Source organism: Primulina eburnea, chromosome 3 (assembly GCF_022965805.1).
Source record: "Primulina eburnea isolate SZY01 chromosome 3, ASM2296580v1, whole genome shotgun sequence".
Classification (NCBI taxonomy): Eukaryota; Viridiplantae; Streptophyta; class Magnoliopsida; order Lamiales; family Gesneriaceae; genus Primulina; species Primulina eburnea.
Genome location: NC_133103.1, coordinates 3,140,019 through 3,163,404, shown reverse-complemented (window position 1 = coordinate 3,163,404; position 23,386 = coordinate 3,140,019). Strand labels below are relative to the sequence as shown.

General features: G+C 31.8%; 4 protein-coding genes across 4 annotated transcripts; all 4 read right to left on the bottom strand.

The window, feature by feature from the left end:
- Positions 1-185: 185 nt before the first annotated feature.
- On the bottom strand, positions 186-2,868 carry LOC140825379 (xyloglucan endotransglucosylase protein 7-like). Its single transcript, XM_073187128.1, has 5 exons — positions 2,670-2,868; positions 2,381-2,439; positions 1,300-1,519; positions 1,005-1,201; positions 186-710 (listed from the first exon to the last, which is right to left on the bottom strand). Exons 1-5 carry the CDS (start codon positions 2,760-2,762, stop codon positions 308-310), a joined length of 972 nt encoding a protein of 323 aa, XP_073043229.1. The 5' UTR covers positions 2,763-2,868; the 3' UTR covers positions 186-307.
- Positions 2,869-4,228: 1,360 nt separating this feature from the next.
- On the bottom strand, positions 4,229-6,612 carry LOC140825378 (anthocyanidin 3-O-glucosyltransferase-like). Its single transcript, XM_073187127.1, has 2 exons — positions 5,986-6,612; positions 4,229-5,316 (listed from the first exon to the last, which is right to left on the bottom strand). Exons 1-2 carry the CDS (start codon positions 6,458-6,460, stop codon positions 4,421-4,423), a joined length of 1,371 nt encoding a protein of 456 aa, XP_073043228.1. The 5' UTR covers positions 6,461-6,612; the 3' UTR covers positions 4,229-4,420.
- A 1,070-nt stretch (positions 6,613-7,682) lies between these two features.
- On the bottom strand, positions 7,683-9,939 carry LOC140825377 (translation initiation factor IF3-2, chloroplastic-like). Its single transcript, XM_073187126.1, has 9 exons — positions 9,593-9,939; positions 9,314-9,353; positions 9,153-9,212; positions 8,951-9,003; positions 8,612-8,667; positions 8,477-8,510; positions 8,313-8,385; positions 8,117-8,209; positions 7,683-8,022 (listed from the first exon to the last, which is right to left on the bottom strand). The coding sequence occupies exons 1-9, from the start codon at positions 9,922-9,924 to the stop codon at positions 7,879-7,881; spliced, it is 885 nt and encodes a 294-aa protein (XP_073043227.1). The 5' UTR covers positions 9,925-9,939; the 3' UTR covers positions 7,683-7,878.
- Positions 9,940-10,047: 108 nt separating this feature from the next.
- LOC140825376 (4-coumarate--CoA ligase-like) lies at positions 10,048-14,835 on the bottom strand. The gene is made up of 5 exons (XM_073187125.1): positions 13,744-14,835; positions 11,379-11,574; positions 11,076-11,289; positions 10,471-10,573; positions 10,048-10,331 (listed from the first exon to the last, which is right to left on the bottom strand). The coding sequence occupies exons 1-5, from the start codon at positions 14,737-14,739 to the stop codon at positions 10,230-10,232; spliced, it is 1,611 nt and encodes a 536-aa protein (XP_073043226.1). The 5' UTR covers positions 14,740-14,835; the 3' UTR covers positions 10,048-10,229.
- Between the last annotated feature and the right edge of the window lie 8,551 nt (positions 14,836-23,386).

The window sequence follows — 23,386 nt, the reverse complement described above, 5'->3', positions numbered from 1 at the left end:
TTAAAATAGTTTGGTGCTTGCAATTAGTACAACAAACTTGGTTTAAGTAGGGCACTTTAGCTAATTGTACTGTCGGTACATCAGCCCCGCAGTAATCATTTGCCGACAAGCGTAAGAAAGAATGCCATCCTTTGTGTCATTTGACACATTGCCATAAGGATCCTCACTCTTTGAAATGCATCCTCTAGCTAGCCACTTATTCTTTCATTGAAGGTATCATATTTGAGGTATAGTTTTAAATTTACTCTTTATATTTTCTAATGCAAACATAATCAGGTGACAAGGATACAAAGCAGATATTTATTAACTAATAATAAATTCCGCATTCAGGGCCAGGGCCATCAGGAAACCTCGACTTATCCCAGCAATAATCATATATCTTGTAACTCTTTTGTATTCTCTGAATTCTCACGTGGTTTCTAACGTCCAATTCCATATTTAGCCACGTTTTCGACGAAAAATCGGCGGAATCACAAGAAGAAATATTGTTTCTCTGAGACCAAACGCAGGCATCCGCAGAAAAATTGGAGTAGGAAGCAGTACTGGATGGGGATGAATCAAACTCAGTTCCAACACCGCCACCCTCCGTAGTCCCGTCTTTGGCGTACCCCAGACTCAAATACATTCGCATCGGTTGAGCATTAGGGAACGGAACGCCAAACTTCTCCATGTTCTTGAATTCACGTATTGGTATATCATCCACGTAGAAACTAAGATGAAAAGATGGTTATATTTTAGATGCTTTTATTATAATATTAATGTATATAATTAATTAGCAAGGTCTATTTCTATTTGGATCCGTGAAAAATCGAATTATTTAAATAAAAAGAATAGACTTAAAATCTCACCTGATGTTGAAATCACAACTCACTATCCAATTCCAAACAATATGGTTAGCCGTATTTTAAAAACGATAACGGGTTTTCGGATTGTTTTGCGAGAAAACCAGTTTAGTCTCTAACAAGTTAATATTTTTCATAATTCATGCGATTGTAGAAACTTACATTATGCATTTGGGATTCCATACGATGGTGTAGTTGTGGAAATCTCGTGTCGGGTCAAACCATAGGAAGAATCTTTGCTCTCTTTGTCCCATTCCTCGGACGAACACATTTGTGTGAAGTGTGTAAGGATCGCCTGTTGAATTCCCCATAAATTCAATTTCTATCTTGTCATGATTCTGCTTTCCTCCTGATGACATCTGCGATCATCGTCAATGTAGTGTAACGCGTCAATTTTCACCAAAGCGGATATATATATATATATATGTTAATCAAGTTTTCTGGAACCGTATCTTACATAATACGTTGAAACTGTTCCTTCGGCATCCGTGGGGGCGAGCTTGATTTTCATGCCGATGTTTCCAAATAAGAATTCTTCTTTGGATTCGAACCCCGACGACCCAGAAGTTTTGTTGAGTGAGATTGCAGGCGGCGTCGTCACGCCATCCTCGAGTATCTTAGCACCGCGATCACCCTCCGTCACAATGAAGTGCTCGTGAAATGTACCATTTTCGAGACTGTCACACAAAAAAAAAAATGTCGGTATGTACCTAGAAAAAACAACAATTTTAAGTTGATAGATAACTAAAAAATGTTATTTCGTCAATTGTTTTTTTTTTTAAAAAATAGCTAATGTAATACAGGAGAGAATTTATTTAGCAATTAATTTAAGCTACAAACTATTTAATTTCACGAGTTCGTACAAAAGTATACTTGATTAGCCATACCAATCCTTAAGGCCAACTCAACTACCAAGGATAAGGTGGGGTTCGATATATTGAATGTAGATTGATTGCGCTCAACGTCGGCCGTTGAAGATCACAACTCATGATTTTTGTGCAGAGGAAAATTTTATTATAAATAAAAATATTTATACAAATCTATTAAAAAAAGATATAAATTATTATTATCGTTCCTAGCTACTTTTCCATTCTATCTAGCTTCACCACCGGATATGCAAATACACAAATCAAAATAAACAAATTGATTCGGAAGAAATCGAAACTTATTTCGGAAAACCACCCTATTGCACATCATCACTTCCTTGCATTCAAATGAGCTCAAAACTCAAATTTATCTTTAATATAATAATTATATTGATACAATTTTGATATATCATCCTCCGACCGTACTACTGAAATGACACTCAACTAGTAAATGTAAAATCTTAATATGTTTTATTACGGACCCAAAAGTGTGCAAGATTAATAGACAATGTATCAAAATTATATATATGAATATAAACATATGTATCAAAAAAAAAAATACATCCTTTATAGATTCAAGGAAATTCCATTTAAAATTTCCAAAAGTTACTTCATCTTCTTCAACTTAATATCATAGACTTTTTTTTCAATTTTATGGCATTACAAAAATACCTTGTGTTTTGTTGTCCACCTCGAGCCGCAGATAGCTTCAGAGGTGCGATAATGTCCGCCTGCAAAAACAAGCATACAAGCATGATGAATGTCCACCTCCAGCCGCAGATAGCTTCAGCAAACTTAGTTATCACTTCTCTTTTTTGGACTGATTGACATCGAACTCGTGACCATTTGGCACCAACACACACACAATATTTACAATTAACAAAGAAACAAGCAACGAAAACAAACATGATGAATGTTCTGTTTTTTTAACACAATATATATACAGAATATATAAAAATACCTTGAACACAAAAATGGCAAAAAGGATGAAGAAAGCCAAAAATGGGAGGATCTTCTTTGAACGAGAGAAGTGGGAATGATTTCTTGTCTGCATAATGGAGTTGGTTGGTTCTTGAAATTATACGACAGAGAAGATGAGGCCAAGGTGTTGCCTTCCAACGAGTACTCCACTCCTCTCCAATATTTCTGTTTTATTTCATAAATACATTTATTATATGTATGTATATATACATATATGATATTTGAATGTATGATTTTGTTGGGAGGAAAATTGCAGCCATTCCTTTACAACAATGGGCCACCGTGCATGTGCTAGCTTACAGGAGTTATGTCGTTTCCATCCTTTGGTACCATCGATATCACAAATATTGATCCATAATTTATTTTGTTTTCTAAAGCATCATGATTTACATTTTTTTTTTTAAAAAAACAACCCATTTAAAAATCTTTAAGTGTGGTGTCGGTGTATCGAGATTTGATGAGTAAAGAAATATTTCAAAAAGATAAAAAAGAACATCACATGATTTCAAGGTGCATTTATCAACTCTTTCCTCTCAAATGAATTTCATCGCGTTTCAATTCTTGTTATGAAATTAAATATAATGTAAACTATCTTCTATATTCAGATAATATGAACATTTCACTAAAGGGACTAGATTTTTACTATCCCTTGTCGAATCCATCCTTCCAAATAGGAGTTAGTAGTACTATTGTACAATTTTGTGTGTGCGTGTGTGTATTTTTTTATTTATCGAGTAGTTCCTTTGTTAATGTCGTGAAAAATTCTAAACGGTTAATTAGAAGTATAATAATACAATTATTATTTTTAGGAGTTTTTAATAATAATTTAATAGGAGTTTATATATATATATATATATATATATATATATATATATATATATATATATATATATATATATATATATATATATATATATATATATATATATATATAAAACACCACTCTACCATAAATTAATTTACCAGTAACCCTAGTTTGCACGGTACATGGATGCCATGTATCCAAACGAACGTAGATTACATGCATCTTCCGTTTATGTGATAATAATGAATTTGTATGTTTACGGCCGTACGGGGTCCACAACTTTGTTTCCGTTTCTCACTCAATGATTATTTTGTCAAAAAATAGCTATTTTTTATTCACTTTTTACGACACATTTGGCCATAAAAAATTACTATATTAAAATCATAAACTTAATTTCTGAAACGAGTTTTAATTGTTCAAATAACTGGAAAAACATATAATATAATAATAATAATAATTTTTGTGTTACTTTGATCTATCTATATATGCATATTAATTGTGTATTTGCGTAGTGAATTTGACTGTTGGTTGGGCTCTGAAGAATCTTTTCCTGAAATTCGGTCACCGACGAAACAATTAAGATGATACAATTTGGTTATATTTGTTCAATTTTTTTTTTTAAAAAAAAATCAATTAATTAATTCGGTTTAAATTCGATTTAGAACAACAATTCGCTTCAATCAGTTTGGCTTCAACATGTAGCAAGCAGAAGCGGAACTGTATTTGTAGAAGTGTAAGTCACAAGATGCATTTCATTACAATAATGTATTTAAAAAAGTCTCAAACAGAGTAGAACTCCACACAAGATAATCAAACATGTATGAATACATAATATTTTGTTATTTCCTGATGTAACCCAACTTGCTTAAAAAATAGTTCTCTAACATCATCAGCCGATGGATCACAGTACGTATCATCGAGTGCCTTCAAGTGCGAGTATTCCCTTTGGCACCGCTGAGTATTTCAAGCAATGTAGTAAAATTTTTACTCGAACTCCCCCAAGATTCCACAGCATCCTTGGCTTTTTCTTTCAATTTGTTCACATTTTTCCTTATTGCCTCCCCTGACTCACCGGACAATATACTCTCCAAAGCATTGATCGTCTCGCTTTTAGTGAATACTCCTCCTTTTACTCTCAAACCAATCTTCCAAGAATCCTCGATCATTCTACTATTCAACTTCTGATCTCCGAAAAATGGTCTGCAGATCACCGGAACGCCATTGCAGACACTTTCCAGGATCGAGTTCCATCCGCAATGCGTCACAAAGACTCCAACAGAACTATGTGCGAGAACTTGTAACTGAGGAGCCCACGAGACCATCTTCCCGAATTCCCGGGTACGTTCTTGAAACCCTTCAGGCAGGAGTTTCATTGCCTGATGTTTAAGTGACCAAAGAAATGGAAGTTTACAGGTTTCCAGGGCTTCGGCCAATGCCACCAGTTCATTTCCAGGTGGAACGGCTACCGATCCAAAACTGATGTACACTACTGATTTTGGATCCTTTTGACGTTCCAGCCAGGATATGCATTCATTTTCTTGATCTGTGACTGAACTGGGCGGTGTAGGAGATGAAAGAATTAAAGGGCCGACGTTGAGAAACTGCTGGAGTTTTGATTTGAGGTCTTTCGCGATTATGGGGTCGAACTCTTCGAAAGAATTCAGCACGACTGCGGTGGATTTTGGTAGTTTTTCTACCATTTTGTAAATTGTTACTGCCAGTGATGTTGGATTTTGGGTGTGGAAAACCTCAGGGGGAACATCACCGAAGTTTACCACTGACATTCCTGGGATAAATGATAGCTTCTGTTCCGCAGTGGCGCCTGTTGGTTTGCCACAGGAATTACAACAATTAATTAAATGTTTATATTATTCAGACAAAAAAATGTATACCATTACGAGGAAATGGTTAACTCGATATAGGTACATCAACATGCTCATTTTTACTTCTTTAGTATTCCAATAATGCCATATAATAAATGCCTAAATTAATGATGGAGTATTATCTTTTAATTTAAAATATGGAGTATTATTGCTGGGTAGAGCCTAAACTAATAATGGAACATTATTGCTGCCATTATGGGTAGACGGATGACGTGAAAATTTTGAAATGGTTGAAAAGCAAATATCTTCAAATATGTGAAGAAAGGTGGTGCTACGTAAATATATTTTCAACCAAAACTTAACAAGACAACTCACCCATCGTTGTCTTCCAATCTTTGAGAAAAACAACTAGAAAATTTAGAGTCGACTTATATTTTTTTCTGCTCTAATAGAGAGAGGCAAACTGTCGATCCACTTAAATTTGGCATGTATCGTATTTCTTATTTATATATTTTTCTCCATTAATATATATCAAGGAGACTGACTATATGCAACAATCAATTGTAGCCTCATTCGTATCCAAAAATATAAGGATTGCTGCAAACTAGTTGGTTATCTCAGCAATATCTTGAATCAAATCTGTAGCCTATATGAATTGATTTACGTACCTTTGTGTTCCACAGCATCTTGAATCAAGTCTGTGTACAAATGTGTCGAAAGTGAGCATGATGCAGAGGTCCAAAACGCCACCCAAGGCACTCCTCTCTTCTCCGCCAAATTGCAACCAAACCACAGAAACGCATCGGTCAACAGGCAGCTTATTTTAAAGCCAGTCTCCGCTTCCGCTTCCTCAATGGCCTTCTCATAGTTCATAGGCGATGCATCAAGGAATAGTTGCACTTCCTCGAAATGAGTCCCCGAGAAAACCTCAGGCGTGCCGTCCCAAACATCGTAAGCTCGAATGTTGTCGAACGTCCCCGACACATATGTGGAGAATATCTTCTCGTTAGAGGAAGATGAGTTGAAAAAGGAAAACTGGACCCCCGACGTCGAGGCTGCTAGCTTCTGTACTAGGCTGAGTAGAGGGGTGGCGTGGGTGCCAAAAGGGAATGCAAGAACACCAATATGTGAGTGCATTACCATGTTTAATTATGACTTAAATTGATTAAAATCTTGGAGAAAGTAAGAAATATTGGAATTTGAGAGCGCGGAATTAAAATATATAGAGCTTGTTATTGAGTGTGGGGGTTGTCACGAGGTACTAGCTTGGGAGTCCTTGGAGATTTCAAAATCTCGGGTTTCAAAGCTTGTGACCACGCCAGCTACTTTTCCAACCAAACTTTGATTTTGTCGTTGTTATCTAAAATAAATAAATAAATAAATAAAAAATGATAAGGGTATAAATGCTAGTATAGGACGTGTCAAACATATATGAAATCAACAATCAAGAATTTTAGAAAATATTAGGAACGAATTAATATTTTTAAGATTTACATTATAAAAATTGGAGAAAAAAATTATTATCAACCCACTCACAAATAATAATTTTCTTGTCGAGGAGTCGAAATTTGATGATTAATGGGCGGGGGGAAATATTTTTTCATAGAAATGATAGGAAAAAAATTTCGATCCATTTATGTAACATTCATAATTAATGAGTTGTAACTTCATTTAACTTTTCATGATCGATACATATGATAAATTTATATTGATAATACACATATTATTACACAAATAAAAATGTTTTACGTAAGATTTCTTCTCAAAATAATATATTAGTATAGTGTGTCACGTTCTAATCAAATCAAATTAATTAAACGTAAAAAAACAACTTACGAACCCCTTGTCAGTGAATAGTGATTATGTCGGATGCAATATACCCCAAAAAATTCATTCTATCACTTGATTGCAAACATAAAACCCTTAACTTCATTTTATAAGTATTGATATGTAATATTATCTGCATATTCTCCCCTAAAGAAAACAAAAATGGATACAAATATGATCAGCCAAATGGCTTCGATCTGCGAACTTCGAATATAAGATCCAGCGAGAAAGAAAATTGGTGTTCAAGCATGATCCAGAGGAAGAGCGGTGTGGGTACTTGCTTAAATGCATATTTTATACAACACAATGTCTGGTAAAATTCGGTACTAGCTTGATTGTTGTGAAAAGATCATCGAAGAATATATGATCAAAATGATATATTTTAAAAAAAAATACTAGGTGCGATTTTAATATAAATTTGTGGTTAAAATTACACTATCAACTAAAATCCATCAAATATTTCTCCCTTCATTTTGTAAAAGGTTATGGTCTGCATAGGGATTATCTCAAAGGTCCAATAGCGATTTCTGACAGGCCATAGTATTAGAGTTGGACTTCCATAATATAAACCAAACATTGGATGCAAGCAATCCTCAAATATATCCCTCACAGCAAACCATACCTAAATCTATACATGAGCATCTAATCTCTAATAAGATGATCATCAGTTCGGTGAAAATGTTTGAAGCACATACCACCTATCAGACAAGAATAGAGAAATATGCTCAATGGACTCAAACACCAGCCGGAACTTCCGTCGCTGCAGTGTCATCCTTTTTCTTTGGTGGTTCTTGAGACTTCTGTGCGACGGCCTTGTTTGGTACTAATATGATAAAAATGTTCCTCTCTCTGAAACTCTTGCTCTCCTCGATGGCCGACTGTGTGCAGGAAAAATATACAAATCAGGGAGATACAAAGTAAAACAAAATATCCTCAATAGGAGGAATTTTCACTTTTAAGTGATGATTGTACCTCCCCAACATCATTCTGAAATCGTCTGAGAAGCTCGATGGCATTATTTCTGAAATCATTTTCACGCCCCTTCAAACTCACTATGACCTTAACCTGCAGAATTCATCTAAAATTTAACCAGTATCGTAAATTATATCACGTTATGAAGAATAGTATTTGTGTGCCAAAAAGCATTTAGTATGAGAATTCAACCAACCTTGTCACCGTCTTTCAAAAACTTTTGAGCTGCTTTCAAACGCACGGTATAGTCATGAACATCAATGTTACAGCTGCCAAAAAATAATAGAACCACCACGAATACAACGAGATATAAGTTACTGGATCTCTTACAAGTTAAGAACTGTTTGACAACATTTTTACCCCATTTTCAGTTCCTTCAGATCCATGCGACCAGCTGCCATTCAAGTCAATTATTCAGTTGGCATAATCTCCATATCTTGCATGACTCATGCAAGAAATATAAACAAGAGGGAAAATTCCGGAAACTGAAATTACCAGCAGTTTTTTTCTGCTGATCTCTCTTTTTCTTCTGCTGCTCGTATCTATACTTACTGCATCAATTACAGAAAAAAAAAACACAGATATACGCCTCGCTGTATCGAATTGTCCCGACTTTGAAACAACATAAAAGAAAGGGATATGATCACGACAGAATTCTTCCAAGTCAATAATAAATTTAAGGTTAGGAATTAGGATAGACTCCAAAAACAACAACAATGACAATAACAACAAAATGAATCTTTTTTCACCAAACCTACTTGGGAAAATATGAGACATTCATCAAGGCCGTTACTCGCATCAACAATCAAAACAAAGCACAAGAGGATGTCTTACTTGTAATCCATAATCTTAACAACAGGGGGGTCAGCATCTGGAGATAATATCACCTACAATAAAAGGCCGCAATGCAATAAGAAAAAACAGAAGAGATAACTGTAATTGTTATCAGATATATCCCCGTTTCTTTTGTATTAAAAGTAGAAATACATGGACAAATTTAACCCAAAATACTAACAAAACCAGAGTATGAGCATACCAAGTCGAGCTCAGCATCATCGGCCATTTGAAGTGCTTGAGCTTTTGATACTAATCCAACCTAAACAAAAATAAAAAAGTAAAAAGAACCCCAATTAACACCACCCAATGTGCAAAACCATACAGAGCCCACACGCAGACAGGCATTAAAAGAACACTCACCATTCTTTGTTGTTCATCAATAAGCCTTACAGTGCTTGACCTGTAATAAAACATATGGTTAGATTATTGTTTTCAAAAAAACCATCCTTCAACTTCAATTTTTTTAAAATTTGAAGTGCGACTGATTCAAAATAAAAACTTTGCACATAAACAGTGACGGAGCAGGCTAAGGTTTTAGTGTCCACTCCCCCAAAATCACACATTCGCGACCGACTTAAAAAAAATCGATTTTTGAATCTGCCGCTGGTAGCTCTTGAACCCCAAATACTTCAAACTCACCCAATCGAAGAGATGTTCAGAGCTTCATCATCATTAGTTTTGGATCTCCGCGAGGAAACACCGCCGCCATAACTGGCGGAGACGGTGGATTTTGAAGTGGATACAGAGGGCCAAGTTGCGGTGTGGAGGCGAAAATGAAAGGTAAATAATTGTAAGGAAAGGGGTTTGTGGGATTGGGAGAGGCGGGGGGGATTCTTGAAAATGGGGGCGAAAGAGCTGGTTAGACCAGCCATGCTAAAAGAGAATAGGATTTCCGAAAAATTACCCCATCTTATCGTAAAGTCTTTTCTTCTGTTATAATCTGGAAATTTGCATTTTGAACCCCCATCCATTGTATAAATTCAGATCAAATCATTTGAAATTAAAATAAATAATTTTTGGTTTGAAATTTTAAGTTTGCATCATCATCATCTTATTGCTAGTTAATCGACATTGTTAGGACAACAACGTACTACTGAGCCAATATTCTTTTGTATCAATTGAACAGAAATTATCGATACAATTATTTAAATTGTTTTAACGCTAAATTCGATAGTATTTCCTAATTTTGAAGAACAATGACATTTACTGAAATTTACATATAACATCATATACTATACTATATATCATAGGAGTCGATGTAGCCAGTTTTGATTATTTAAATCCTTGCCCGTAAATTTCTCCTTAAAGTTTTTCCCGAAGGAGCTTTGGGAATTTCATTGACGAAATAGACGCCATGTATCCGCTTGTAGGAAACCACCTGAATGATCATTATATGTCAAATCATTATTTATGTGAATTTATAAATTAACACGCAAAAAAGATATTAATAACATATTTAATTAAATTAATTTGATAAACATATAATATGTGCTTTTATAGCATTTTAAATAAAATACCTGTCTGGAGACATACTGCTTGATTTCTTGTTCGGAGATGTTTGAACCCTTTGCACGCACGACGAATGCAACCGGAACTTCTCCTGTAGCCTTGTCCGTCCTACTGCAAAATGAAAGTTCAAAATTTCAGATTTTATAACTTGCTTGAGGTTGTGTTTGGATTGAATGATTTCATTTGGAGAAAGAATTAAATGATGAAATTTGGATTTGAATATATCTAAAATTAGAGCCGTTTGAAATCCAAAATTCTTCTATCTTGTCTCTTTCTTGGAACAAGTACCAAGCCGACCGAAAGAGAACTCGGAACTCATAGTTACCATACCATTACTCCATTTCCTATAGTTGGGTCGTTAGCTACCAACTACTTAGCTCTAGGAGATCACAGGTAGGAGAGCCAGCTAGGGAAAGACGCCCTCTCTTCATAGGGGGAACTTCCGGATAAAGGAGCTTCGAAGACTGAAAAAGGTACAGTGGGTGCATCATCTTTTGTGCATTTATGCGGCTCTAGAGTACTAGAAGAAAGAGTTTGAGCATCCCCCAGTAGCCCGACCACTTCACAAGAGTTTAGCAATCTTAAGAATAGTAAACGAAAATGAAATACTTACGGCACAACGGCAGCATCGGAAATGGCGGGATGAGCTAAAAGCAACGCTTCAAGTTCAGCAGGCGCCACATGAAAACCTTTGCACTTGATCAGTTCCTTCAATCGATCGACTATGAACAGTTCATCGTCACAGTCTATATACCCGATATCCCCGGTGTGTAGCCATCCTTCTTCGTCTATTGTTTTCATAGTCGCCTCAGGATCATTGAAATAACCTTTTTCAATCACACAAATTTAACAAGCATCAATTTTATTGTAACTGAAATTGAAAATTTAATAATAATATAATGAAGGTGGCGTATACCTTTCGTGACTTGATCACCTGTGATACAAATCTCCCCGGTTTGATTCCGTTGAAGAGAAGCGCGAGTCAAAGGGTCAACAATCTTCATTCGAGCATTCCTTATAACACTTCCACAGGAGCCAGATTTAAATTTATAAGGCTTTTTAGCAAATCCCAAACACATTGTCAATACTCCGGCTTCGGTCATCCCATATCCCTGTTCAAATCCACATTTTACAAGAGATATACATAGAATTCCATTTTGGATCATTCATTTTAAAAATCAAAATATGAGGTCTGGCTCACATATTTAGTCTGAACCAGAGGAATCAATGATCCCCGACATGTTATTAATTTGTTTTTCGGAACGAATATTGTTGAAGATTATTAAGACTACTTTTAGAATATGCTAAAGATCTTCATCATTTGGATATAACTTTAGGAAAACGTGTCCTTTCAAAAACATATATGACACACTATTTATTTATATTTTACCATTTGTTCATAACTCAATCCACAAAAGCATAAGCAAAAGATCATGGGTGGCACCCAATATCATTAAAAAATTAATTAATATGTATTAAAATATTTTAATATATTATATATATAATTATTTTTTAAAACATATATTAAAAAATAGAAAACTTTTTAAAAAAATTAATAATTTCTAAAAATTGTTTGTAATTAATATTTTTATAAATTTTAAAAATTATTTAAAATTAATATTTTTAAAGAAGAAGAATGTTAATATCAAAATTTTATCACCAAACTAAAAGTTATAGCTGTTAGCCAAAGCGTAACTTTATTTTCTTATACTTATGGCAATGTGGTGTGCAACAACTTAGATGCTAATGTGTCGGTTGTTAGCCTCATAAGTCCAGGTAGGTGAACGTCTATCTACTGGTGTTGTCTCATTTATTTTATAGATCTGTCTTATCATTTCTCTACTATCGACCATGTCCCAAGCGAAGATAGTATTAATCTGTTAATATTTGATGTCACTTTTTTACTGCTCACTTAACCAATTAGATCAAGCGACGCACCGTCAACAACTTGATGCACAAGAACTTGCTAGGAGGTCACTCACCCAATATTACTTCACTCATGTAACAGTTAAACCAACATTATCCCCCAAATAAGTATATAAATATGCTTATTGAGGGACTTTAACCCATTACCTCACTCTAATATAGATTATTAGGATCAAACAGTTATTACTAGGTCAAAAGTTATAACCATTAGCAAATGCATAATTTTATTTTCTTACACTTGTAGCAACACAGAGTATGCATACTTAGGTACTAATTGGTCAGATTGTTAGGTTAATGAGTCTCGGAGTTACGTGTCTATCTACTGGTGTTGTCTTATATTCCTCGAACTAATCTTACTATTTTCCTACCGTGAGACGTGTCCCCAACAGAGAAATTATTACCTGTTAAGATCTGACGTCGCACTTTTACGGTCCACCTAGCCAATCAGATCAAGCGACTTAACGTCGACAGCTTGACACACGATATTTTCTCAAAAAGTCACTCATCTCAATAATAGTCTCACTCATGCGGTTAAACTCATGCACGTTTAACCTAATAATTAGAAATGACTCTAGAGCAACAATGTAGTTGTGTCGCATGTGTTTTTTTTAAAAAAAGTTATTTTTATTTTTCAAAATGGTTTTTTTTTAATTAGATAATAAATTTTATAATGTTTTTCTATATTTTTAAATATAAATAAATATTAAATTAAAAATTATAAAAAAATAGTAACATTTTGAATTGAAATTAATTAAACATAAAAAATATAAATTTACCGAACAACCAAATGAAATTAATAGTTATGTACAAATTACGGATGATTAACACAAATTTTACGAAATAACAACCAACAAACAACAAAATTAGATTCAAATAAATAGATTTTTTTAATAATAAAGTAAACCGGATCCCCAATATATCTAAAATAAGATCCAAAATTGTAATTATTTTGTCGTATTTTTTTGCGCAAATTTTTGTTGTTAAGTTTTAGTGATGTCAAGCAGTTTAGATCGGTAATTTTGTGTTTATTTTATATATCATTTAATATCAAATGCACATATTTTTTCTCTTCCAAATAAATTTTTTATTAAAAATAAAAAATATATCAAATAATTGATTCAGATTTTAGTATATAAATCTAAGATTTAATTATTATCATGTTATCAAACTATAAATAATTATTAAGAAATGAAAATATTAATGTTGAGATAAAAAAATTTATAAAAATATTTTATTGTAGTAATACAGATAGGTTAGAGATTGTTTTTATGTTTTTTTTTAAAATAATGTACTCTTCTTTCAGACAACAAACTAAATTATTGAGTGACGTCAAACTTTAATGAAAGGAGGGTTACCTGCCCAATAGTAGCATTGGGAAGCTTTTCTCTAACTGTTTCTTGAAGCTTCCTATCCATGGCGGCAGCACCACACATCACTCGCCTCACTGATGACAGATCATACTTAGCTCCCGCCTCTGGACTTTTCGCTACCTCCAACAGTATCGGCGGCACAAATGGTGCGATTGACACTTTGTATTTTTGAATCAGCCCCATCAATTCGTTGATCTCGTATTTTTGCATGATCAGAATCCCGGATCCTACTCTGAGGCTGCAGAGCATTATCGTTATCATCGAGTACACGTGAAACAATGGTAGCACGCACAGAGTTAAATCTCCGGCGTGGACGTGGAGTGTTGGATTTTCTCCGTCGACCTGAACCGAAATGCAAGTGACTATGTTTTTGTGACTCAGCATCACGGCTTTGGGGAGACCGGTTGTCCCCGAGGAGAAAGGGAGCACCGCTGTGTCGTCGCTGTGGATTTTGACCTCCGGCATTAACGTTTCGTCTGATTTTTTCAGCTCCGAGAAATGGAGGTACGGCCACGGTGGAGGATCGACGCAGACTATTACGGCTCCATTCTTCAGTGCGTAGTCCTCAACTTTGTGCACGTAGCAACCCTGGGTCAGGATGAGTTTCGGTTTGGATATTTTGGCCTGGAAATCGATTTCTGCGGCGGTGTAGAGTGGGTTGGCAGTCGTGGCAGTGGCTCCGATGAAGGAGGTGGCGAGGAATGCGAAGACGAACTCCGGGGAGTTGTGGAGGAGAAGCATAATGACATGGCCTTGACGGATGCCAATATTATGGAAGCCGGCGGCAACCCTTCGGGCGGTCAGTTCTACTTCCCGGTGGCTGAAAATTTCGCCGGTGGTTCCGTGGATTATAGCTGGCCGCGAGTGGTGGCTTGATAAATTCTGGAAGCAGTATGTGTGTATGGGTAGGTGATTCGGAACATAGATATCATCAAGTTTTGATCGGAAAATTCGGTTTTGTTTTTCTTCTCTACACTCCATTATGCGGCGGAGGAAGTGGTGGCGGGGAAGGATTTGCTGAGGTGAATTACGTCGCGGACGTTAGTTAGCATATATTTGTGTAGGGAAAGTATTTTATTTGAACAATTTTATTTATTTATTTAAGAAATCGATAATCATCAAGACAGTCTTATTAATCGATTTTATGTGATTAATTTTTAGATGATCATGAAAAATATCACATTTATATCAAAATATTAATTTTCATAAAAATTATTATCAAATTAATCTACGTCAAAAATAAAAAATATATGAATCCTTTCACAACAAACTTACTTAATAAATAATATTTTATAAAATATAAAGTCAACACTTGCCTACAATATTGTAACAGTTCATGATATGTTAAAGATGTGAAAATATTGATTTATGACTTATGAGAATAAACATAAAAAATAATTTATTATTATTCTTATTTATTTTGTGATTGATATAATATATTCAAATAATTTATTTGCAATTGTCTTCCTATTAATAATACTATCATGTTATGATTATAATATTTAATTATTTTATAATTGATTTTAGACACGTCTCACAAAATTGAACCATGAAACGATCTCACATTTATTTTTTTGTAAAATAAAATATTGAGAGCAAAATGTTTATAGTAAGGAATATAATTTCTTTAGTGATATTGTCCATATAATAAGGGAAGTGCAAGCATTGAGATAATTTGTTGAAATGAGATATCTATTTTCTAAATTTTATATTCGTTGCATAAAATATAGTACAAACTATGTAATATAATATTTCAATCCACTGTCTCCGCGTTGAAATAAACAAATTGAGCTTTGCGGCATTTATCATTCGGATTATCAGATTTCAGGTACGAATTGTTGAAAGGAGACATCAATTAATATTATTTGATCATTTAAAAATTGGTATAATAATAAACATAAACTAATTTTATTTAACTTATTTTCAATCATTTCGTGTATATATCAACATGTATTCAATACTCAATATAATTCATTGTGTAGGGAAGTATTTTATTTGAACAAATAAATTTTAATTATTTGTAGATAAATAATCGTTTTTTATAATTCATAACTTTGATTCTTAAAACCCCTCAAAAAAAAAACATTTGACTTTTTGAAAATAAAAAATAAAAAAAATTTAAATGTTGGTTTGCCAATTTTTTAGCTAGCCAACCAGGAGCTAGTTCGTGGTAACGAAGGGTATTAAATTTTTGAAGACATTTTTCTATAACCTAAGCTCTCTAGTCTCTAGTGTATTTGACTGGGTGATATTTGAAAATATTTTGTGACAATTAATGTATGGGGTACGAAATCATCTGTTACACCGTACTACATTTGATTTATTTTTTTTTAAAAAAATATCAACATTAAATTGTTTCATCATTTATTATGTTAAAGAAAATCAATAATAAATTGTTTTAATCGTTTATCAAGTTTGATGCACATTATTCTTGAATTGCCTCTCTTTCAAAAAAAAAAAAAAAAACACAAACAAATAAACACTTAAATTGACGTGAACATTTTTTTACAATTTGCTAACTCTTTAAATTTATACCCCAATTTAAGGAGTCTGATATACTATTATAACTAGAGACATGATATATATGTTACGTGTATATGACATAATATATTAATTTTATTTATTGTATATGTATAACATAGTTTTTTAAAATAATTGTTTAAATTATAATTTTTATGTTTAAATGATATTTTATTAAACATTTAAAAATTATTTGAGGGAAATACAGAGAAAGATTGGTGAAATATTGGAACAAGAAAGGTCATTTTCATATTTTATGATGATGACCATTCCATCAATTTTGTATAGGAATTATCATTTACACTTATTTACTCCTCTTTCTATACTTAATAATAATATAAGGGGGCGTTTGGTAGGGGTGATTAGATGGGTTTATTTTTTTTAACCCACCTAATCACATGTTTGGTACGGGTGATGATTTAACCAAGTCTATCCCTTCTACGAATGATTAGGTTATATTAGGTAGGTTAAAATAATATCTCCTCACCTCTTAGGATTATTTATCCAACTCTTAAAATAATACCTCCTCACCTCCTAGGTTAATATTTTATTGAATGACAATTATTTAATAAATTCTAAAGTTATTTCATTCCTGCTTTATTTCATTCTAATATATATCAACCATGACCTATATTGAATGTTTTGGTAAAATTAGAAAGATTTTTGGTGTCATGGGCAAAACCAAAGTAGTTATTCTAATAATTTCAATATTTATAATATAATATAGTATAAATATTACAGATAATATAGATAACTATTATTTGCTTTTTTATTTACTTGTTTATTTTTTTTTTATATGATTATTGCATATATTTATTTATAAATTAATTATATTTACATCTATATCAGGATTAATCTTAGGATCGATTCTTTTAAAAAAAATTGTGGCTTGACGCATATGATTTTTAATATATTATTTTATACATTTATCAATATCATCTCAAAATAATTAATATACTTTGTTCCGGTCTGTTTAAGAAATTATTATTTTTGTAAATAATAATCTTTTTAATGGGGGGAAAAAAATCTGATAGCTTTTTATTTTTAAATCCATTACTTGTCTTTCATATTTACGTGCGTTAACCTTGATCATCATTTCGGTGAAGAATATTTGACTCCATTTTTTATCACACGTATTCGAATTAAAATTGTTCAAATACATAATTTATTATTTATAATATAAAATAAACATGTAAATTAGACATAATAAATGAAAGGTAAGTTTGAATCGTATATTTATGTATATAATTATGGGGTTTAAAAATTTTAAATCAAATTAAATAGAATTTCGTTACTTTTAAATTGTATCCCTATTTTTAATAATATAAAAAGCAATTTATTATATTAGAGTTAGCGGTGTGATAATTTTTATATTTTATCTAAATTAGAGTTTAAGTGCTGGTAATTTTAAAAGTTGAAATTAGATATATGACTAATAGTAGTAGGAATCCTTAAATTGTGGTATAAATTAAAGAGTTTGCAGCAATTCAAGAGTTGTTTGACATGCAAATATGCAGTGGTACAGCAATGGATACACAAGATTGTATGCACAAAACGCGATTAGTTACTACGTATATTTTTATGATCGGTGGAGTGTTTAGAAATAAGATTGAATGAAAATCCTCAACTTCTTGTTTCTGCTTCCGAAATATACGCTTCAGACATTTTCAGGATTCAGAAACTGATCTCGATATTTAAAAGTGCAGCAAACTAGCAGATTAATTAAAAACGTGGAAACAATCCACAATACTTGATGAAATTAAAGACACTATATAGTAAAATAACAAAACGTTTGTTTCTGAAAATTCGAAGGACAAAACCCTTATACATCTCTCATTTTTCTTTTTCAAAAGGTATCACAAAGAATTTTGATCAGTACACACTTGTACAAAACCACTTCAGTAGGACTTACTATTACCTACTAAACTCTTATTATTACAACTCAACACTTAATGAATTTTGATTATGAGAAATACTCTTTTCACATATCACAAACATTCCACACTTTTCAGTATGTAAATACAATAAAAGAGTGTAAACAATGAAGACACAAACGATCTTCTGAATTTGATAAAACTTATAGCGTGTATTGGTTGTTGTAGAGTTACGGTATTAGAATCTAGAAGGTGTGAGTGATTTCATAATTTCACAAAAGGTGAATATTTTTTTATGAAGTTTTTTTTATAAATCATCTTAACGTTCGGATGAAAACAATTTTTTTCATGAATAGTACATGAATCCTAGAATACTTGTTATTTGTTTCCGTATCCAAAATCATAATGATCGAATGATATGTACGATTCATTTAATCACTTTAAATAAAGATTATTGTTGTACAAAACTATTACAATAAATAAAGACATCATCTGATAAATAATAAAAAAAAAACAAATGTCATTAGACAAATTATCGTAAAAAACTAATTTTCTTACTATTGTTTCTGGTTTTGTATTCTCAGTTCGATATATTGATATTTATTCTCAAAGAGTGTTATGATTTTCATTAAACAACTAAATACCAAAAAATATGGTTCTGATTTTTTTAAAGATGAATCCTGCTTCGAATTTTTCTTAAAAACACTCGAGACAAAAAATTACGAGTATGATTTTTCTTAAGAAATTTTTTTAAACAGGACATCACTATAATTTAAAAAATATTCTTATCATATATGGAAAAATTAGACGTGGCATATTTATGACCGTCGGATGTAGTAGAATAAAGCATGATCGGTGAGTGTGCAGATAAAATAATATAATATTTAAAAAGAAAACACTACTTTATAATGATTAAAAAATATTATTATACACTGCCTGGTGTGGGTTTCATTATTCAATGTTGTCCGTGGGGACAGTGTCGGTTACCGATATATGCTTCTTTTTTATTTATACAAAATATTTTTTGAAATAATTTTAAATATAAATTTTATTTGATTCATTCATAAAAAATTAATATATTTTAGATATCGTAAATATAACAAAAATTAACTCGTCTATAAATAAAAATTTGTTAGATCGTATCACGATAAATATATTCAACTATTTAACTAGAGAAAGAAAAATGTTAATCAAATAATAATGGGTGACAAGGATTTGACATAATTACTTAAATAAGATATTTAATAAGATTTCTCGATTCGAATCTTGTCACCACTCTTCCACATAATCTGGACATTTACTTGTTTGAACGTCCATATTTTTTAAAATATTTCATGGGAAACGTGCAATCATGCGCCCCGGAGAGCGTCGAGTGGGAGCCCTTTCCCACGCTATTTTCTTTATTTTTGTTTAATAAATCTTGATATTTTCTTTTATTGTTAATTTTTAATAAATTAATTAAAATTCAAGTTTCAAATTTTTAAACAATCGTTCAAAGACTATTTTAATAAAATTGAAATAATAAAATAAACAAAATTTTATTTATGCATACTCATATCCTTTCATAAACTATTTTATTCATCATAATATAATATTCTACATCGTAAATCATTCCCAAAATCTCTTCTCTACCATCTTCATTATGTCAATTTCATTTTTAATGTTTATTTCTAAAATATTATTTTTATCCGAGAATGATGAAAATAACATATGATTTTTTTAATTATAAACAAGTAAGATTTTTTTCCTACATTGAACTGTTTCATTTCAAATTTAAAATGTAATTTTAGTTTCAAATAAATTACACTAGTGAAATAAGATAAAATAATTTTAAGTAATAAAAAAATGAAAATAATAATATTATTTATTTTAAACAATAATCATTTAAATAATATAAATAAAATTGAAAATATATTTATTTAATGTAAAAAAAAGAATACGAACAAGGAGAACACGCTTTTGGTATTGTAGAGAATAAGACAATCTTCAACTCAAAATTTTATTTTAAAGCAACTCTACTTTAAAATAGTGAAATTTCTGCACCAAATACAATATTCATATCCAACTCATCTACTTCAAATTTTACTCTAAAAAATAATATTCTCGAAATATTCTTTTTTATTTTATTTAGTTATTTCTTAATATAAATTTTATAAATTTTTATAGTTATTTCTTAAAGAATATAAATATTTATAATTATTTCTCCAACCCATACATAATTGAAGAATATTTATTTATTTATTTCTTAATATAAATATTTATAATTAAAAAAAAAAAAAAAAAGGGAAACCGGCTCAGAGGGAAGCTATGCGCCAAATGTGGCGCCGAGGGAAATGGAGCTGCGCTAATTCCAAAAATGCTATTTTGATATTTGGGTTGGAGATGCTCTAAATCCATGTACCTCGAGGTGGGAGGTTTCCTAAATGTAGCTTTGTTAAGTTTTTTAGCTAGCCAACGAGGTAAAATATACAGAAGACAAATTGAGTAAATATCACAAATACATGTTAAAAATCATAGAATCGGCATTCAACTGTGTATTATAAAATAAAATCTCACGACTTTGTGTGTTTTTTATTCAATATTATTTTATTTGGATTATTTGAACTTACGTGACAATATATTGAAATCTCTCTACAAGCAGGATCTGTGTATGTAGGGTTTAAAAATGGTACGTGACACGGCCATATATAATTTTGAAAAATTTATTAGACACTACTACTTGGCGTGCGTACGTGGGTTCATTATTCAAAAACCAGTGTCGGTTTCTACCGTAAATTTTTAGGTAAAAACGTATGTGAGACGGTCTCACGGATCGTAGTTGTGAGACGGATCTCTTATTTGGGTCATCTCTGAAAAATTATATTTTTTTATGCTAAGAGTATTACTTTTTATTGTGAATATGGGTAGAGTTGTCTCATAGATTAAGATCCGTGAGACGGTCTCACATCAGACTTACTCAAATTTTTAATGATTTCATACAACCTACACGTTAAATCAAACGAGGAAGTGAAGGATTTTGATATTAGTAAAAAAAAACATATATATGTTTTTCTAGTCCCCCAGAGGTGTTGAGCACCTCTCCCTCTCACTGTGCAAGGTTCTCAAATCTCAAGTTGTACACCAAAAAAACTGATTCATTTATTATTAACTTTTTAAAAAATAAAATTTTAAAAAACCCCATGATGGAACTCGATTTTTTTAATTAAATGAAAAATTATATTTGAATTATAGTATTTTAAGTAAAAGGTCCGATCGGATCCGGTCCGTCTTCTGTTTTGTGTGTTAACTTTTTCATCAATCAAGAATAATTAAAATTATAAGTCTCAAAGACATGACTTAATTAACGATAAAACAAAAGATTGACAAGTTCAAATTTCAACACCAACTTAAAAGGGTAAGTTCGATCCTGGGCGTGGGGACAGTGTCCATATTCAAGATCAATGGCTGGAATTCAATCTCATTGGGAAATTTTTTTTTTTAAAAAAAATTGGACCAGAAAAAATTCTGGTCCTTGGATGCCCCTGCAGATAGTGCCTGCAGGGGTAGGAAGGAATAATCCAAGGAGCACGAACCAATCAAGCGCCCTCCTCAGATGACATAGGTTGAGGGGTAGAGCTGCCGCTGCCCCCCTCGAATCATTTTTAATCGTGTCTCCTCTCCCTTATGCCTTTTAAAATTTTAAATTAAATTTTGTGTGACGAATATTTTATTTGGGTCATTCATAAAAAATATTATTTTTTATGTCAAGAATATTAATTTTTATTGTGAATATCGGTAAGGTTGACCGTCTCACAAATAAAGATTTTTGAGATCATCTCACAAGAGATCTACTCTTTTAAAATATATAACAATAATCGTTCAAGTTAAAGATTATTTTACAAATATTCTAATATTTTTGAATTATAAAGAATGTGTCAAGATTGGTAAATTTTACCATATAAAATTTGTAAAACTGGATGAAATGAAAAATAAGATTTAGCATGATGATTTTTTTTTTTAAAAAAAAATAGAGAGATTAGAAGGAATTTTTTCATACATTCATCACTGAAGTATAATAATAGGAGTGATGGCTAGCTGCTGCCCATTTTTTTCCCATTTCTTTGTCTTTTAATTTCTTTGCGGGTTTTGATTTCGAGAATCTTAAGTGATATCTTTTATTTATTATTTTTCAATTTTCATTGTTGAACTTTAAAAACTATAAATAACCTCTGCTTGTTTACGTGATGATCCACACCCGAAAATATTTAGAAAATACAAGTGGTTGATTATATCTATTAAATAATAATAATATAGTATTTACAATGATCTATACGTTTCTTGAATCTATTGATAGAACACACACCTGTGGGGGTCCGGTGTCTCCGTATCAACACGTATCTATAAAACAAAAATTAAATTCGAAATTATTTTATATAATATGGTGGTCTATTTTATTTTATATATTTTCATTTCTTGTCAAAATATATAATGTTTGTCATGAATCGAAAACTCAAAAATCCTATCGAATTTGGAGAAAATGGATCCGATCAAACTCGATCAAATTAAGCCGTTTATCTACTAACCAATTAGAAGATTTAGCTTGGTTTGATTACTGTTAATGTTTAGACTTGAATATAACTTAATCTCGAAAGCTAGCTAAAAGAAAATAGATTGTCTAAGTCAATATATACAACTCACCATGACTTAGTCATGTCGATGCCGGACATCTAACACACCCTCTCACGCCTAACCGATGTTGGACTGCCTTATGGGCCACCCGATAATGTCTTGTCATGTAAACTTCATGCTCTAGTTGTTCATTATTAAGTAGGAGATTATGTATTAGATGCTCTACATAGGCTGAATTAAGTCGTTGAGAATTATATATAATGGATTTGTACAATCATCCCTCCATTTAACTAGTTTTAAGATTAAGTTAGGTGCAAGTTTCAATGTGTTAAATATCACATATTGGCTGAATTAAATATTCTCTTTACCTTAGTTTTTAATGCTGAATTATGTTCAAATCTCAATCTTAACACGAATTGTTCAAATCTATATATAACTTTTTTAAAAAAATTAATTTAGGTGATACAAGATATTTAACAATAACAAGTAATTATTCTAGATACAAGAAATAATATATACTTGCAGTAGATTTAATAAAAAAAATTATAATTTTGGCCAAGCAAACCTGAAAAACGAGCTTTAATTTTGCCTGAGCCAGTTTTTGGAAATTACTGTGGTAAATCACA

Coding starts and splice junctions, on each gene's coding strand:
- LOC140825379 (XM_073187128.1), bottom strand. CDS start 2,762: ATGCAGACAAGAAATCATTCCCACTTCTCTCGTTCAAAGAAGATCCTC. Junction 2,440..2,669: donor TTGCCATTTTTGTGTTCAAG/GTATTTTTATAT, acceptor TTGTTTTTGCAG/GCGGACATTATCGCACCTCT. Junction 1,520..2,380: donor GGTGGACAACAAAACACAAG/GTATTTTTGTAA, acceptor TTTGTGTGACAG/TCTCGAAAATGGTACATTTC.
- LOC140825378 (XM_073187127.1), bottom strand. CDS start 6,460: ATGGTAATGCACTCACATATTGGTGTTCTTGCATTCCCTTTTGGCACC. Junction 5,317..5,985: donor AGATGCTGTGGAACACAAAG/GTACGTAAATCA, acceptor GCAAACCAACAG/GCGCCACTGCGGAACAGAAG.
- LOC140825377 (XM_073187126.1), bottom strand. CDS start 9,924: ATGGATGGGGGTTCAAAATGCAAATTTCCAGATTATAACAGAAGAAAA. Junction 9,354..9,592: donor CTGAACATCTCTTCGATTGG/GTGAGTTTGAAG, acceptor GTTTTATTACAG/GTCAAGCACTGTAAGGCTTA. Junction 8,668..8,950: donor GTTAAGATTATGGATTACAA/GTAAGACATCCT, acceptor TAATTGATGCAG/TAAGTATAGATACGAGCAGC.
- LOC140825376 (XM_073187125.1), bottom strand. CDS start 14,739: ATGGAGTGTAGAGAAGAAAAACAAAACCGAATTTTCCGATCAAAACTT. Junction 11,290..11,378: donor AGGTGATCAAGTCACGAAAG/GTATACGCCACC, acceptor TGATTGAAAAAG/GTTATTTCAATGATCCTGAG. Junction 10,574..11,075: donor TCCGATGCTGCCGTTGTGCC/GTAAGTATTTCA, acceptor TTCATTTTGCAG/TAGGACGGACAAGGCTACAG.